Here is an 18,836-nt window from a genome sequence, read left to right as displayed (position 1 = left end):
AGATAAACTGAAGCATTAGAAGAAAAGACAACCAAGAAAATGAAGGGGTTGCATGGAAACCCATGTATCAAGAGGAAAAGATGAAGGGAATGAAATGCTTAGAACCACAGGGATTGAAAATATTAAAGTACTGAAAAGCTGATTTTACAAAAATCACCTCTGTTCATATTTTACATATTTCTCATAAATGAAGATCAACTTATTTTGATTTTATACTTAATATCTCAAAACTTTCATTGTACCTGAATTAATACAACAAACAGCAAAGAATAATACAATCTCCCAATCTTTGTACACTTTTGCTGTCGTTGACCTAATGCTTTTTTTTCCCCCAAACAAGTGGGTTTTTCTCAAACTCTACATGAAAAACTTTTAAAACATCAACCTAAATTTAGAAGCAAGATAAAGTCCAACTAGCCTGAATCACGGCATCTAATACATTTCTGTGGAAGGAGGGCAGGTAATTTGTTCAAATTAAGAGGTTTCCTACTATAAATTATGTGAAGTCTGACACTATTTTACATTTCTTCTTATCTCTCCAAATACTTGATGTCATGTTCTAACAAAGCAACTACATAATTAGTGCTAAATAGTTTTAGTGAACAATACAGTTCTCTTTAAAAAAATATAAGTTCTAGACAGTATGAATTATACCTTCAGCCTGTGAAAGCGAACAATATCTCCATTTTTATAAACCATCGGATGGGCTTCATAATTCCCACTAAACAGCAGGCAGGTTAAGTTTGCATTTGTCGAGTCCACAATTGTTACAACTGAACAGTAATCTGGAAAACATAAAAATATTTCACCCGACTTTTAGTATTTCAAACGATTTGACAAAATAAGAATATAGTGAGTTCAAAACACCGAACAGACTTTATTCCTCCCTTTAATTAAGTCTTCTAAGAACAGGTTCAAAACAGACATTTTCTTGGCTCTCAAAATGTGCTACGAAATTATTTTGCAAAAGTGTTCTACAAAAACTAATTTTAGCAAAACAAAAATTAAAATACTACTTAATATATTTGTAAATTATCTCGAGTGGTAATAACTTTATTACTTCAAAGTTTAAAAATCATGATGCAGATAAACATATTAAAATATAATTTATAAAATAAACAAATTTAGATTGAAAACAAAAGACTAAAAGATAGTTCCAACAAATGTGATGAAGAGTCAATATACTGCATAAAGATATTATGAAAATTGGTTATAAAATCTACGATTTCACAGTAAATGTGTAATTCAAATGAACAAACAATTCATAGAAAACTGTACAATAACAAATTCAAAAGGGAAAATGATGATTTACTAGTTACCTATAAAAGATTACACACTGGTATAAAAGATACAGTTAAACTGGAAAAAAAATTAACGATAGTTGAATTGCCATGAAAACCGTAACTTCAAATACTGGTGGTAGTAAAAACTGTAATAGATGCTGCCTTTTAATATACACATTTCAGAAAATTCCCCACTGAAAAAGATACGTTGATTTCCCTTCCTTCCCAGTACCTCAGTAATTATAGAGACAGAAAAGAATAAACCTAGAACAGTAAAGGGAGAGGAGTAGGGAGGAAAAAGAGTACAGGAAAGGGGAGAGATATAAACATATTGAGGAAAATGGGAAACTAAATGGTTAAGGGACAAAATGAACAGAGACTACAAACCAGAAGAGATTATAAAGTGGCTACCGCAAAGATGGGAGCCACTAGGATTAAGGATGGGAGTGAAAAGTAGAGCCAAAATCAAGGTTAATTAAAAGGTTACACACAGAACAAGTTTCAGTATCCACCCATCCTGACCCCCACTTCCTGTGAAGATGACCTCATGTAGGCAAGCATAGGATCTTAATCTTTAACCCCATCACTTCCCAGAACGTAGGCTGTTTTCCAAGGAAGTTTCACTGATTAACTGGGAAGTGGTAAGGCTTTTAATATGGGTATTAGCACCCAGAACAAATCCCTCCCTCATGAGCACAGTAGGGGGCCATGCCTGATAGCTCACTTCCCACCCGCCCTACACTGACACTTGCAATGAACATGCCCTATGCGGTACTAAATGTCTCTGTCAGACTTCTCATTTCAAGGAAGAAATCAAGTTGGAAAAATAAACTACTTATATAGAAGGCAAAGGAGACAAAGTCCACAATCTAGTAACTACAGGTAAGTCGGGAAGCCAAAAAATAGTCTTGTTGGGAGGCAAAAAACAAAAGCTTATGTAGATTAGATCTGCAAGCTATTTTAAAAGAAGCACTGCTGAGAACGTTGGACAGCTTAAAGCCTCACTCTATGAAGAGGAAGACAGCTAGAGTTCAACCCTAGAGTACACTGTCCTCCTGGGACATTCTCTTCGGCAGTTCTTGCCTCGCCATTACCTCCTCTATCTTGACAATCTACTGCTAGAAACTTTTGTTTCCCTTTTGCCTTTTTATCTCCCTCTTTGTTGTTACTTACAAGGGTACAAAAAAATAAATCAAAAAAGAAAAAAAAATCAAGATAGTAAGTTCCCATTTTAATGCTTCCTGAGGTCAAACCAAATGCTAACTTGACTTCTTCTACCCATCCTGCAGGTGATTAGAAGATGGATGGCATCTTGAAGAACATTGCCGAATGTATAAAAACTATAAAACCAAATGAACTTTGAAGCAACTGATAAAACCTGGGTAAAATATGTAACCTTATGACCTGTGTTTAATAATGCAAGTAATTGGCAACCTTTACAGCACAAGTCCAAAGGCAATCAGAAGAGACTAATCTAGTTTCTATCTTCTTTACATGCTTATTAAAGTTTATAGGCCTGTATTTACAATTTTCTACACAAATCAGTACTTAAGCAATAAAATAATAATTACAGCTTCTCAATTTTTTTAAAGAGAGTCCAAAAGTATTATGGTATTTGACTACATATTTTTATGGACAGAAAAAAAAACAGATATTCAAAAACTTGTACCTGTAAATGTTGTGGATTTAAGCGAACAAAGTGCCCATACATTTCATGGTATATAATGTTTTCCTCAAAAAATTATAAATAAATATTGAACTCTACTTATTGATGGTTACTGATATACATGTTGCAATATTTAGGGAAGATGTGTACTGATATCTTCAACTTACTCTGAAGTGAATAAAAAAAGAAATGAATTAATGGATCCACTGATGATGATCATTACATGGCTATTCATTATATAATTCTTTCAAATATTCTGTATATTTTAATATTTTTATAATAAAAAGCTGAGAAAAACAAGGACTTTATATTTTTTCAGTTAAATAATTTCTGTCAATAGTATTAATAGCAGTCATTTACAACAACTTTATATAATCTTTTGACGTGTTAAAATTCTCAAAAAATTCTGAATCAATCATATCAGAATTTAAAAGGTTTTAATAAACTTATCTGAAAAGTAACAAGCAGTTTCACACTATTATGAAGGATATTATGAGGATAATAATCAATAAACCATAGTTTTGATCTTGGTTCTTTTCTCAATTTGTTCTCATAACTGTAACTCGACGTGACTCTTACTTTCAGTTATAGAAGTGGTACCAGCCTTTGAAAAGTATCCTGTACACGGGAAAACTGAAAGGAGTTATCAGAAGCCTGATGAGTATGCTAAACACTGATGGACAGCTGTTGAAGTGGTGGTGGAGACTGGGGAAGTCCTCATTCTGTTTATTATCAAATGATCAAAATTATTTCTAATGCTGATAGAAATTCATTTGGATTTTTCAGTTCTTATTCTATTGTTGGCACATGTTCCCGATAATCTTTTGCTTAAGCCTGATTTACATAACACATATAAATGATAATAAGTCTTTCAAATATTTAGCCTAAAATAGGAGCTTTCTTATCATGTTTTTGCAAAACAGAGAATATGTTTTGGTTTATCATTTTATTTTAAAAATCAAACACCATTTTTCAAATGGGTAACATCCAAGCATATCCACAATTCTAAGAAGTTCTTACACTGCTTTCCAAATAAAGCAAAATATTTTAAATTCGTAAAGGCAAAGAATTAAAGTATAAAACAATTATAAAAAAATATTCTAATGCACTAATTAATTTTAACTGGTTTTTCTATTCCAAACCCCTTTTTATCTTTTTCTTTTTTTTTAACCTCCTGAAATGTCCTGTTTGTTCTCACTCAGGGAAGGGGCAATAGGGGAATTGGGGTTATGACATAACTCCCAGAAAGTTAAAAGTTTTTGACGAAAGTTGAAAGACAATCTCTTTTTGTGTCATTTATTTAAGTTATACATTTCAGTAGAATTTCTACTATATTAAAACAACTTTGTCCTCAAATAAGTCATACTATAAATTCAAATGGTAACATTAATATATCCATTATAATTCTGTGTTATGTCAAACAGCAAGCATTTCAAAAATGTTCACAGCAAAGCTTAGGACTTCATCAATGAATTAAACTATTTTACTTTATTCAAATAATTACAGCAATGTACACTACAAACATCTGTTGGGGTAACTAAGTGAAGGGGAATACAAATTGCATTTAAAAGAAATACTGCACAGCGGAAAGAAACTGAAAAATTATAAAACTCCCCTGTACATTATTCTCAAATTTGTTTTATTTCTCCATTACTACATCTCTAATTTTTGGACTACTGTCATAAACTGGAATTATTATTGCTACCTTCAGGTTTTTATCTCTCCATACCAAATTACAAACAGATCCATCATGTCACCACTCTTACCAAGGAACTTCTAGTGCTACCACATTATCTATGGATATTTCTGAGTTGTGGAAAAAATATATACATATACAGATGTGTATATGGTTAATTACAGAATTATCAAAGAACTACTTCCTTAACATAAAAAAAATTACAAAAGTAGAATTTAAAAATATCTCACTTGAAGTTTATTTGTTAGTATATTAAATCTACCTGTATAAATCTTTTCTTTACACACACACACACACACACAAGCAATTCTATTCAATTACTAAGCTTCAGGCTCAGATAGACTTGTAATAGCAACATTTTTCAAAATATCATGTAGCTGCTACAATGCAGCTCTCTAGAATGGCATAACTAAACATGACGAGGTTCTTAGAAGCAACCAAGGTTATCTATAAGATAATGAGGAGTTTCAAAATAAAATATCATTTTATATCTTTGTTTTTGTAGTTAAGTATGCATATATTTATAAAAGATGGAAACAAAAATTCAGATCCAAGAAACCAGTGGCATTAAAAAAAAAATCTGTCTAATAATTTGCTTCTCAAACAATAAAGACAAGTAGAAATCTAAACGAAATATTAAACAGCTTTCGGTTCTTTCAATTTGCATTAGATCTAGGACATGATTGGAAAACAAGCTAATAATTTTAACAAATACTAAAAATAAGTTTTACTTAACTGCTCCAAGAAGTGAAGCGTTCTGCTAAATACATACATACATAATACATACACACGAGTATATAATGGAATATTACTCAGCCATAAGAAAAGATGAAATACTGCCATTTGTGACAACATGGATGGATCTTGAGATTATCATGCTAAATGAAGTCAGAGAGAGAAAGTCGAGAACCTTATGATTTCACTCATATGTGGTATGTAAAATTGGAAACAACAAACAAGACAAATAAACAAAAACTCAGACACAGACAACAGTTTAGTGGTTACCAGAGGGTAAGGGGGGAGGGGTAATAGTAGTAGAGGGTAAAGGGGGTCAAATATATGGTGATGGAAGAACTGACTCGGTGGTGAGCACACAATGTGATATACAGATGATGTATTATAGAAATGCAGACTTGAAACCTATATAATTTTACTAACCAATGTCATCCCAATAAATTTAATAAAAAATTTAAAAAAGAAAGAGAGTATCTCAGATGCATTTACCAACTGTTTTAGTAAGTGCAATGAAAAACAAACCTGTCCTGAGATTGGCAGATTGAAAAAAACAGTATCAGACTGAACCAATCCTTGAAGGATAGTCTACTATTCTAAAAGTTATGTGTGATTTTTTTAAAGTACATGTTGTTCCTAACTTAAAAAGCACTATTTTTCTGTGACCATTTCAATCTCTAAAAATAATAATTTAAAAAAAAACAAGAGAAAATTATATTTAAATTCATTTGGACTTTTGTTTCATGAAAAATGGAAACATTTTGTGTAACTTTTGCTGTTGACATGTAATCTTATTTATTCATAAATTCTTTTCATGTGCTCTCAAATTATACTTGACAAAAACAAGAGTATCCAGACATCATTGAAAAAAGACAAACAACCAAACTGAAAAAATAAGGAAGAGAATATATTTTGATTTTCTTAAACAATGATGTGGGATGGGTGTGAATAGTGTACTAAAGTAGAAGATTGTGAAAATGCAGATTCTAGGGCCCTACATCCCAGCATCCTATCCCAAAATGAAAATCAAAGTAATTTGTAACTTGAAGAAAGTAATTTTGGGAATCCTAAATATTACTATACTCCATTTGACCTAAGAAGCCATTGATGACCATATAAAACCTCTTATTTGTAATAATTCTGAATAATCTTTCAAAGGCCAAATGTTAACTATATGATAGTTCTATCAAATAAATAAAGATGTTCATGCATACATGACCAATACAATCTGAATGATCGGTTTATTATATATGAAAACCAACAAGACAAACAAAAACTCATAGACACAGACAACAGTTTAGTGGTTACCACAAATTAAATACAGCAAACATTTTTTTATTTAGGTCTAGATTATAAACAACGTGTATACCACAAAAATATCACAAGTCCTTAATAATGATTCCTGAAAAAAACTGCTATAATAGCATAAAATTATGCATCAATGTACTGCTGACATTCTATTGCTTATATTTAATTCAATTTGTTCTGCAGTTAGTTTTTGAAATTGAAAAGTTCCTATTTTCATTATAAAACTCTGACAAGTTTTGTTTCTATTTCTGAAGTCTGGAATGTTAGCCTCTTCTTCCTCATATATCAAAATTCAATTTATCCTTGAAAGTTCAGCTCAAATGCTATTATCTCTTAGAAGCCATTCCCCTGTTAGCACTAATCTCTCCATTCCCACTCCCAAAGCACTCTGCTTGTTCCTTCTGCTACAGCATACCACTGTTCCTTATATTAGCTAGTTGATTACAGTTAGGTTTCCCTTATTTGTAAAGTGAAAGTCCATCATTTTTTCAATATGGACAACAAAGCCCATAAAAACATCTCAGCTAACCCTAGAATGTTATTTTTGGCTGTGTAAATATTATTTTCACTTATGAGAATGACTTGCCATTTATGCATTGTTACGTAGCATAATTGTTTGAAAATTTGTGTTTTGTGTGAATACTACAGGCTTGCAAATAAATTTAATTCAATGAAAATAAGAATGTACCACAAGTTTCAATAAGAATGAGAAAAACAGTACTGATTTTTATGACTCATTAAAATAATTCAGATGATAAACTAATGAAAATAAGGATAATATACTACATTAGCAGTCTAATAATTTGTTAGAGGAAAAGGTCACAAAAGACGGAGTCCTAAGACATGGATGGAAAGCCAGATGGAAGTCTCGAGCTTCATCAAAGAAGTCATTCCTGAACATAAGAAAGCAAGCAATATAAAGGTTCAGAAACAGGGGAAGAGAGATTTTTCTCCACCTTCATTCTCCAAGTGGAAACCTACTTCCGGCTGGCATGGCCAGAATAGCTGAAAACGAGTGTTGAGAAGGGCTTAGCTTGCCTTTCCAAATCCTTAGCAAGACAAGGGATGACTAGCCATGCCTGCTTGCCTTCCATTCCTGAAAGTAAGATAGCCAAGCACTTGGGAAGAGTCTCACCTCCCTCAACTCGACATTCTAATTTTTTAGCTCTTGAGAAATAAAAAGATGCATTATCAATTTTTAAAAATAAATAATTAAATATTACATATAATTTGACATTGTACTAGATGCTTGACTATCTTTGATGAACCAGAGGGCTCTGAATCTTATGGAGTGCCAATGAGTTATTAATTATTCAGTAACTAATAAATTCTTTTTCAACTATTTTAATGTAGGATACATGGGAGTTTCTTATTATTCTTTACAAAATTAAAAGACAATAACTATATAAGCATTTAATATGCAATCAATATTATTCACACAAAACACAAATTTTCAATTATGCTATGTAACAATTGCATAAATGGCAAGTCATTCTCATAAGTGAAAATAATATTTACACAACCAAAAATAACATTCTAGGGTTAGCTGAGATGTTTTTACAGAATAGGAAAAGAAAAATCATAAGGTCCAATGTCCTAGCACCTTATCCCAGGAACCAAAAGGAAAACTGATACAGGCTCTCAGAAGTTCAATGTTTTGGATACTGCTCTAAGAAATTTGACTGTAACGATCCGTAAGTGGCTACGATGGCAGAAATCCTTTTATAAGATACTGAACAGCAACAGAAAGGTCTGCTTGTAAAAATATCATAACATCCCAAACTGCTCAAGTTTAATCAAACTGCTTTTCTAAAACCGAGAATTTTAATAGGTAGGGTAGGAGAAACCACTGAGGAACACAGAGCGCTGCTGAGGTTAGGCAGGGAGCCACAGGTGATGTGCCACATGACGTGGCACAAAAAGGCTGAGACCTCTAGGGTGTCAAAATTTGGGGAAAGAACAAAAAGAGGAGAGGGAAAACATAAAAAATGATATGAACATGTTGACTATTTTCTCCTTTTCTCTGGACTCACCTATTAGGAGAGCAAGCACCCACAGAGTTCCCTTTACGCTTCCCGCTTGATCAGAGTGAGCGGGCATTAGGGTATTAATCAAGCAAGCATGAACTGTACACTGTGAACAAATATGGAAATGTTTCACGGCCTGCACACATTTATCTATTTAGCAAGAACAGACAATAAGAACAGATTAAACGTGTCTCAAGTTTAAAAAAACAAACAAACATTAAGCTATTTCTTGAAGTCTGAGACAATGCTAAAATTAAATTCTTTATATGTTTTCTCTAAGAAAATATTATCAATGTTATCTGTGCAAGGCAAAAAACTGCATCTCTAACTATCTAGCCAGCTCTCCAAAGCAAAGTAAACGTGAGGCTTTCAGAGGAGATAACGGCTATAAAATCTCAAAATCCTAAGGAGGCTGCAATGATCTTGTCTTCCTAGATGGAAAAGGCCATAGTATGGACCCTTGATGAGTTCATTTTGATGATACAGTGGTCTTTCAATATATGCTCTTTCCCTGAACTTTGAGAAAGTCTCAGTTTTCATCATGAATTTTGCCACAATTGAATAAGAATATATTGATCGTTTTTTTAACAACAGGTCTGATAGGCTGCTTCAAAAATAAAGGCTACAACTCCTCCAAGACTGCATAATGAAGCTTGGGAAGTAAGGCATTTGCTACCAGAAATAAGGGAGCAGTATGCCATAGGTCACATGTAATCATTGTTACTGAGGATGAGAGGAAAGTCAAGAAATATTTTCTCAAGAAGGAAGAATGCTTAATTGCACCAAACTGCCTCTACCACATTGAATTTAACATTTATAAAATACGTTTTAATGAAAAACTCTAGCTAATGACATGTAACAGAACAAACTGTTTTCCATCTACCTAAATTTGAGTGGCATGAAGGTAATTTTCCTCCACATAAGTAGTTATATACAATCTAGATGTAATATTTAGATTGTGGACTTCTATTTATGAAATAATATTGCTTTCTGTAGTATAAAAAAGGCACAGCTATGAATTGTTCCTGTACATTTATTCTGATACTTCTCAGTGGTGATACTAATGAAGTTGACCCTTTCCTGAACACAAAACTCAGTGCTATTTGTCTGACTCTCCTACAGCACATTGAAGAACAGGTTCTATCAACAGAAATAAAAATGTGAAGTATAAATAAAGTTACAAGGCAGTTTTAAAATTTTACTGTCTTGCTAGTAGTAAAGACATCTCACTATATCTTAAGACATATTTTAGAGTTTCAATGAAAATGTTCAGATAAAATAAATAATAACAATTTAATTTAGTATCTCAGAAGAAATAGAGAAATGTATTATCTTTGTTATAACAGATGGCTTATTACTACTAGTCATATTTTTTTTTAATTAAGGGATTGGATCCAACTAAACATATCTGATAGATATATAAGATATACACGAATATATAATAAATATTATAGTTCCCCAATGCTTTAATTATACATCATTTAATAACACTATCAGAAGAAAACAATTATGCTAATAACTTAAAATTAGTATTGAGTCATCAATGTTTTAAAAAGAGCTATCATTTTATTCTATATTACTGTTATTTTTTAAATTACTGCTATTTTTTAACTAATTTACTAAAAACTTTTTAATGACAAGAATTAGCAACATATGAAAAAAAGTTTAAAAACGGTACCTTCTACCAAGTTAGATAGACATTATTACCAGCATTGTAGCTATTCCAAAATTTGGCAGGACAAGCAAAGTCAGCCAGATAACACTTGCAAATGGAAGAGCATCAGAGTGATCACATCTTTACAGCAAATTCCCAGAACGGGGACAAATAAGATTCAGGGGGGAAAAAAATCTGATGACGAGAAGAAACCGCTACGGTGCAAGTATGCAAGTATATGTTGAATGGTATGATGGGGCGGGGGATGTAGACTGAGAAAAAGGAAAGTCAAATGAAAATATGTGAGAAATACGTATTTAAATGAAAATATCTCTGCTTCAACCTTAATGTTTAACGTTACGTTTCTCTTTCTGCTAAAACAGAAATCAGGATTTTCAATAAAATATCCCTTTGCAGTCTTCAGACTTAGTTACCACCTATTTCAAATTTCTCATCTCTATATTAAGTCTTAACATGGTAATTTTCACACAGACTGAGTCCTTACGTTACACATTAACAAAATATCCTGATCATATGAAAATAAGATTTTTCCCCCCAGACACCCCACTAAAGGGTATACCTCAAACTCAATTCTACAATACAATTTGTATAATTTAATAAATAAAATCTTTTAAAAATAGGAACTCAATGAGAACATATTTGAGTCCCAAGCGTAAGCCACACAGCTCCCGACACCCAGATGATAAGAAGACAGTGTTCCTCCTCCTCCACCACCACCACCACCACCACCTCACATGTTTAACATCTCTAAAATATGGCTGCATCTTACAATTGACAGTAAAGCACAGCTTAATTGGCAGTGCTTTTCTCTTCTTAATGACACATAAAATAATGATGCCTTGTACAAATGATGTTGTTTCAGATTAGATTAAATAATGTAATAAACGTTAAATGGAGTTGAACTGAATTAAACCAAGGTGAAAGTGTGTTGCCTATTAACTATTCATACATTAACTCTCAGAAAACAGAAATTCATGTTTTTTGGTTCATTCTTTTATGTTAGTCTGTTTAAAAGCTTATGTTATTATATGGAATTAATAGGTTATGCCTTTTTAATTATCTTTAAGAACTCAAGTTTAATCATCTTACATTTAAAGTAATTATTTATAGGGAAGGACTTACTACTGCAATTTTGTTAATTTTTTTCCATCTGTCTTGTACCTCTTTTTTTCACATTTCTTCTTCTCTTATGGTCTTTCTTTGTATGTTTCCTGATTCAGGTCTAATTTCCTTTTGTGTATCTTCTACAGGTGTTTTCTTTGTGGTTCCAAGGAGTTTACATGAAACCTCTTAAAATTGTAACAATCTATCGTAAACTGATAAAAAATAATCTTCTACATACAAAAACTCTACACTCTTACCTCCCCCCATACACAATTTATGTTATTGATGTCACAGTTTGTATCTTTTAATATTGTATATCCATTAACTTATGTTTTCAGGTAATTAGTTTTTATACTTCTGTCTTTTAACTCCTTTGCCAGAATTCAAAATGTTTCGCATATCACTGCTATAGTATTAAAGTATTCTGAATTTGTCTATATCATTGTTTTCTAGCCTATTTTATACTTTCATATGCTGTCATGTCGCTGTTTATCATCCTTTTCTTCATTTATTCTTTTTTTTTTTTAATTCTTTAGACTCTAAAGACCATAATTATTTTATAAATAAAAATAGCCAAAAAAATATGCCTGAGTGTTGCTTGGCAATTATAAATCAGAATTGAGCTTCTAAAACAGGGTACTAAAGAAGCTGTGTTCCTGAAACCAATAAAGCAGTTCCAGTCCATTAAAATCTCAACCAATCTTAATACCTACCAGTTCCTCTGCTGAGATATGGAGGCTTAAAGAACTTCACGACACCATAGACATTGACGACCATACCAGCCTTCAGTTTATTCAGGGGTGTGTACTCATAATGTGACGCTGACACCTAAAGAAAGAGAAGACAGCGAATATATCAATAGAAGTATTTAGGTTTTAGAATCACGTTATGATCACATCTGTAAATTAGAACAGCCATCTAACTGAACTTGTTTCCTTTTAAGTGAAAAAAGGAAATACATAGCTTATAAAGGTTACTATATAAACCACTAGTACTAGTTTTTCGTAGAAATAACTGATTTTTAAATGGTATAATTTGTACACAATTCTAAGAAATGCAGTTTAAGATATTTGGGTTCTGGTTTTTAACTTTAACTGATACCGCCTCAAAACTTGTGATATATATATATATCATAAATATATATACGTGATATATATATCGTAAACATATATATTTCTATTTTTTTCTATACTGCTATAAAGATTTTACTTAGGCCAAAATGAAGCCAGGCTTTGATAATAAATGGTATAAAGACATTAAAAATGGTAATAAGAGAAAAAAAATGTTTCTGAAATAACTGTATATAAGTTTGGAAGGAACAGAAGGTGATTTACAAGGATATGTGTGCATATTAGTCAAATAATCTGTAAAAGAGTTCAGACGTCTGGCCCCATCACCCACCCATTCCATCCCCAATTAGAAATAAGGATACCTATTACACTAAGAGTTAAAATTTTTCATATCAAGTCAAAATGAATTAGTTGGCTCTTTCAAGGAAGCTAATCCCTCAGGTCAAACATAAGAAGGGCAAAGGCTTAGAAATCGCATCAAACCTTGTTGTAAAAAAAAATGTTGTAGCACATCAATGATGAAAGAATCATGGTCAGTATATAGGACAGAAAAGAAGATATGTATGTGCTCAGCTGACAAAATAACTGGACCCAGTATGTTGTCTTAAGAAGTATCTCCCTAATGCAGAGGTGAGGGGGAAGGGCAGCACAGCTCAATGACCACAACCAACACAGGCATTAATTCATAACCATTAATTCATGACCAACAAATACTTCTTAATTATAATTTGGCTTCCCATGTAAATTGAAGCCAGTATATGTGCACACAGCAGCTAAGGCATATTCTAATAGTTCAGAATACCTGGGCTTTCTGAAGAACCGTATCTGCCGAGTTCGGAAGCTCCTTTGTTTATTTCTGCCTTATTTGTGGGTTCATGGATGTTTTAAATATTTGAAGTGGAACTATTTATAATAATTTTGAGAAATACTAATACCCAGGGCTAATTCACATTTTTTTAAAAGTAGATCAACCCTCTTATTGGTTCCAGTTTCCTTAAATCAAAAATTCAAATGATACTATTATAGCATTATTCAGAATCCGAAACCTGTATCTCATAGTCATTGTCCATTGGAACCAAGTCCCTGGACTCTGTTCATTAGAAACTAAAGGTTTAAGACAACAGAACACAAACTTAACATTAAACTTGACCAGTGTATTAGTTCTTCCCATTTTCACTCAGCTACAGAGTAGCGCACCTATACAGGTGGGAACCTTCCTATTGTTAGGAGATAGCGAAGTTTTATAAAATACTGAGCAAAAGGACAAAAAAGAGCAAAATGTGTGACAAATATAATAAACTTCTTTACTTAAATTGCATAATTCAGGACATAACAATCTGTTTAAATAGAAGCTGAAAAAACAAAAGAAATACATTTGCCTGAGGTTTAAAAATAGTAAAAATCCCAGTGTCTTCACATAAGAAAGCTTTTTTTCCATTTTAGCCTTTCTTATGTATGTAGCTTATACACATATATCACCAGATATTCCAGACAGCAGAATGACCAGATATTAATTACTAGGTAAATGTATAACTTGAATGTAACATCAAATATCAAAAAAATAAGAGATTATGTTTTCCCATTGTATTGATACTATTTTAAAATCAGACTATAGAGTGGATCGAATATATATGTGTATATATACATGTGTGTATCTGCGTATGTGTGTACATATTTTAAACTAAAGTAAATATCATCTTACCAAAGACATTGATTGTGTAGAAAAACCTCTTACGGATTTAACATAAACCTGAAAAACAAAAAAGAAGGGTGTATTTGTATAGAAACAACTTCCAACGTGATTACAGACCTTTAATTGTAGTAAAACTATACATTTAACTGTATAATAGTCAAACTCAGCAGAATGGCATAAAGTTATGGCTTACAAATTAAGAGTGACATGTGCAAATTGTCTAAGCTAAGCTTTAGTCTACTTCATTAATTTCAGTATCACAGGACCACCCCTAGCCCATATGTGCATGCATGCTGGAAAAAACCAGGCAGATGATGGCCTGCAAGCACATGGCTTGGCCCAATTCTACTTCTCTACCTGACAGCTTTCACCACATAGGTAGTCTCTAAATATGTGTGTTGAGGGTAGGGAGGGGAGAAGGAAGAGGTGAAGAGGGAGAGGATGAGCACCTTCATAAAGAATAAATTTTTCCTCAATAAATAACTATGTTTAAGGGATCTTTCTTTTCTACCTGGAGTCATTCAGAACACAAAGCCAAGAAAAGAATTTTTTTTTTTTTTTTAACGTAAAATATTAAACTAAAATAATTCAGTCAGACTAAATAGTTTAGCTGCAGAAAAACAGAAATATACTACTACCTCTATTCCATCACCTTAGCTCATTAAAACCAAAATACGAATAGAGACTAAAAGTTACACACTTACATAAACAGTCGATGGCAAGTCCTCAAATGCTTTCAAAACTAAGCCACATCCCCCATCTCTGCTTGTAGATGAAGATGACAAAACAATAAATTCAGTCACTGCAATGGTGTCCTATTTAGGAAAAAAATGGTTTTAATTATCAAAACGTCTATAATTCTGAATGCCATATAAATCCTTATTTTTTATTATTTAAAAACAGTAATCCTTTCTATAAAATGGGAAACTATTAGCCTAATGTTATTTAATGCTTTCTAAATATAAGATTGAGCCAACCACCTCCTTTAAAAGGGTATCAATGTTATACCCAAAATAGATGGGTATAACGCCCCCCGTCATGGACCAGGAAAACACTGACTAAATCACTTAGACAATTTTATTTAATGGGACTTCAAAAATCAATGTTTATCTCAATTTTTATCAATAAGTTTGTATGAGTAAACACAATGAAGAGAAAACAGATGATCCAACAGTATTAAGCCTAGAATTTAAATGAAACAATCTCGGAGTTGAGAGACTACTTTGAGAAAGATGTGTCATTAGTACGAGAACTCCACATTGTTACAAAGGTACATATGTACCTATAAATCCAGGTTATGAGAAGTAAATAAGAAATTACTATTTATAAACTAGTAAGAATTGAGATTTTTCTTTCTACTGAGGTTTATAATAGTAATAAGAAGTCATTCTCTCTTTATCCCTGCCCTTCTCATTCTTTAGTTAAATCTCTCTTATTTTCCAAATACTAGAACATATACACTCAACAAGTTCTAGTTCAACAAGTTCTTGCTGCATTATATATATAATATATACATACATATTCTTACTCCTCTAATTTTACCACCAAAATCTTAAAATACATAAAAATTCCCGGGCTTTACGCAGCTTCCTTCAATAATCTCTACCAAGTGGAAGTCTTCTGCGTTACTCATTTTTGCTTTGCTGGAGTCAATCCCCAGGATTCTATTTAAATCCACTATGCGGCTGTGAGCACCTTGAAGACAGGAATCTGCTTTGTATCTTCAGGGTTTGGCACAAAGTAGGCCCTCCGTAAACAGTCTAAATCAATGGAAGGATCTTATATTGCCTTTCTAAAACCGTGTGTCCCCGAAAGTAAGACCTAGCTAAACAATCAGCTTTAATGTGTCTTTTGGAGCAGAAATTAATATAAGACCCAGTATTATATTATATTACATTACATTATATACTTGGTCTTATAGTAAAATAAGACCGGGTCTTATATTAATCTTTGTGCCAAAGGATGCATTAGAGGTAATTGTCCGGCGAGGTCTTATTTTCGGGGAAACACAGTATCCCTGGCCCTATGCAGACAGTTTAGCTCTGCCAATTTCTGAATTTTCTTTTTTTCTTCAGGTGAGATTGCCAATACAATTGTGTCTGTGCTGATAATGCTAAATAACCACAAGTCTTCATAGTTATATGGAAGAAAATTTTCATTCTCATGGAAGATTTTCTACATTTATACCATGTTTTATGCAATTTTAAAGGGGAAAAAATATACATTAAGATTACTTTTGGAATAAATTATTTTTACAAACTGAAAACTATGGAATGCTTTCAATTTTTATCAGACCAATACACTCTGATTTAAATGAAAAATTAAGATTTTAGTGTAAGATTTAGTTATTCAGTGAAACTAACACAGGAAATAGAAGTAGATGAGTCATTGGTTTATCGGTTCTAAATACTCTTACGAGCACAAAAAATAACCTACCTCATGTTACTGTCTATTTTACTTAAAAATCTCTTAAACATAAATATTATATGGAAAGAAATACACCAAAATGCAAGTATTAGGGATACAGATGCACGTTTTTCTTTGTATTTCCTGTATAATCTAAACTTTTTTTTTAGAATGGGTGTTTCTTTTATGATGGAGAAAACGTTTTATAAAGGGAATTAATTAATAAAAGCTGAACATCAGCATTCCCAAGAAAAATTTTTTCAAAAGTCTACTCTAACATTATTAACAAAATTCAGTAAAAAGTTATGACTTACCCTCTACCATACATTCAAAATGTAAATGACCAAAAATATTTTTAAGGAAAGAAAAACGTGTTTATTGTATTTATAAACATGAGCTTATATTTGAATACACATACATAAATTGCATTGAAGGCCCTCAGTGATCTCATCCTAACTGACCTTGTCTGTTTTATCTCCATATACTTCCATTCAATACCACACACGTCAGACTCTCTTACATGCCTACTGCTTTTCCACATAGACTCTTGGCTTATTCTGAGCCCCCACTAAGAATAAAGAGCATTTTTCTCTTTTGCCCACATCTGACCCTATCTATCTTTTGAAGTCTGGGCTGTTAATGCTTCTTCCTTGTGAGGTCTATCTTAGATTGTATCCCTCTCCCCGAAAAAATCATTCTTCCTTCCTCTGAACTCTCCTACACAGCTTTTTAATCTTTTTCACTTTGTGTGTTGCTCATAAACCTTTCTTAATGGTTTTAATGCCGTTAAACCAGTAAGACCCTTGGGACTAAGAATGATGTATTACCCATCTGTATATTCCACACAAATGACAGGCAGAGGCTTCTGCTCACATTCACTGCTCAACAACTATCTGTTGAATACATGAATTAATACTGATTAAAGGACATTCCCATGAATTTACAAGTCATAATGGCCTTTAAATTAATTCACACACACAGAGGATAAGAAAGATAAATATATAGTAGGCAGTATTAGTTTGTACAAACACTCATTAGAGTGAGTTGAAAATGAGATTTAATATGCATTGTTCTAAGTTCTAAGCTTCTGAGAAGAGCATACAGAAGCCGTTCAAACAAGAATGGGAATTACACATTCAGTGCTAACAGTATATTCTGCTATATCAGAGTGTTGATCTCAATCTGCTAAAAGTCTTAGGAAACAAGCCTGAGAATACCATGCTACTAAAAGCGATAAGGCTTTATCAATATCCGTGCATGAACACTGTAAAAGTGAAAACACATTTGGTCTGAAATATTTGAACTAATTCCGGCTACTCACATATCAGCAAATGGGTTATTTCCCTTTTGCGTCTGTACTCTCCTGTCACAGTGCCTTAGAAAGAGTAAGCCCTTGTCATGAAACAATTTCCTGTTTAGTTTAGCCAACACGAATATTTCTATAACGAACCAGTCTCAAAGAAAATTAACAAATTCAGTACAGATCTTTTTAACATAAATAAGTGTTCTTGAAAAATTAACAATTAAAAGGCAAAAACAAACCAGACAACTTACTGCACGTTTAACAAATATGGTTTTTACATGATAATATGTCCTAATGAAGAACATAAAGTGGTGGAAATAAAAAGCAAATAGGTGAATAGCAAAAATATAAACTACAAGATTAGTGTATTAATTTGCTAATTTTTAATAGACAATATATTAAAAATTCTCAAGTTGTTACACTTGAGCATGAAAAACACATAGAAAATATGAAATGATTGCCAATCGAAAAAGAAAAACACTTACCTGACTTTAACAGGCATTAAGTAATTTTCACTAAATGAACCTTGCAAATCTTATTAGGATATCATATTTTAAAAGACTGTTAAAAAGTGAAAGGACACAGGGAAAAGCCAGGGATCTGATGTCACTAAGTGTAGTGATTGACAGAAAATGTTTCTCTGGTATAAAAAGTGTTTTTCATAGTATTAGCACTTTTTGGATCATGTAACACCAAGGATATAATTGGAAGCAATCTGTGTAATATTAGCAGAAAAACCAAAATCTTTAAATGGACTAAAAAAATAATCTGATGCCCACCCATGTCACCAGCCACATACTGTGGGCCTCCCTCTGGGATTCTGCCTTCTCACAATTCTTTGGCATTCAGGATCCTCACTCAGGGCCTTTGGAT

The 18,836-nt window shown here is 32.4% G+C and overlaps 1 protein-coding gene across 5 annotated transcripts in view; it reads right to left on the bottom strand.

Annotated features, from left to right (window-relative positions):
• Positions 1–18,836, bottom strand: part of POT1 (protection of telomeres 1) — a 73,423-nt gene that overhangs the window by 44,514 nt on the left and 10,073 nt on the right. For all 5 annotated transcript variants that reach the window (XM_074315648.1, XM_074315647.1, XM_074315650.1 and 2 more), the window contains exons 5-8: positions 14,959–15,069; positions 14,264–14,311; positions 12,205–12,319; positions 655–785 (exon numbers count right to left, since the gene is read on the bottom strand). In XM_074315648.1, coding sequence (XP_074171749.1) covers positions 655–785; positions 12,205–12,319; positions 14,264–14,311; positions 14,959–15,069 — 405 coding nt within the window. The remainder of the gene's footprint in view (positions 1–654; positions 786–12,204; positions 12,320–14,263; positions 14,312–14,958; positions 15,070–18,836) is intronic.

Source organism: Rhinolophus sinicus, linkage group LG11 (genome assembly GCF_036562045.2).
Source record: "Rhinolophus sinicus isolate RSC01 linkage group LG11, ASM3656204v1, whole genome shotgun sequence".
NCBI lineage: Eukaryota > Metazoa > Chordata > Mammalia > Chiroptera > Rhinolophidae > Rhinolophus > Rhinolophus sinicus.
Note: the sequence above shows the minus strand (reverse complement) of the source record. Positions and strands in the feature narration are given on the sequence as shown.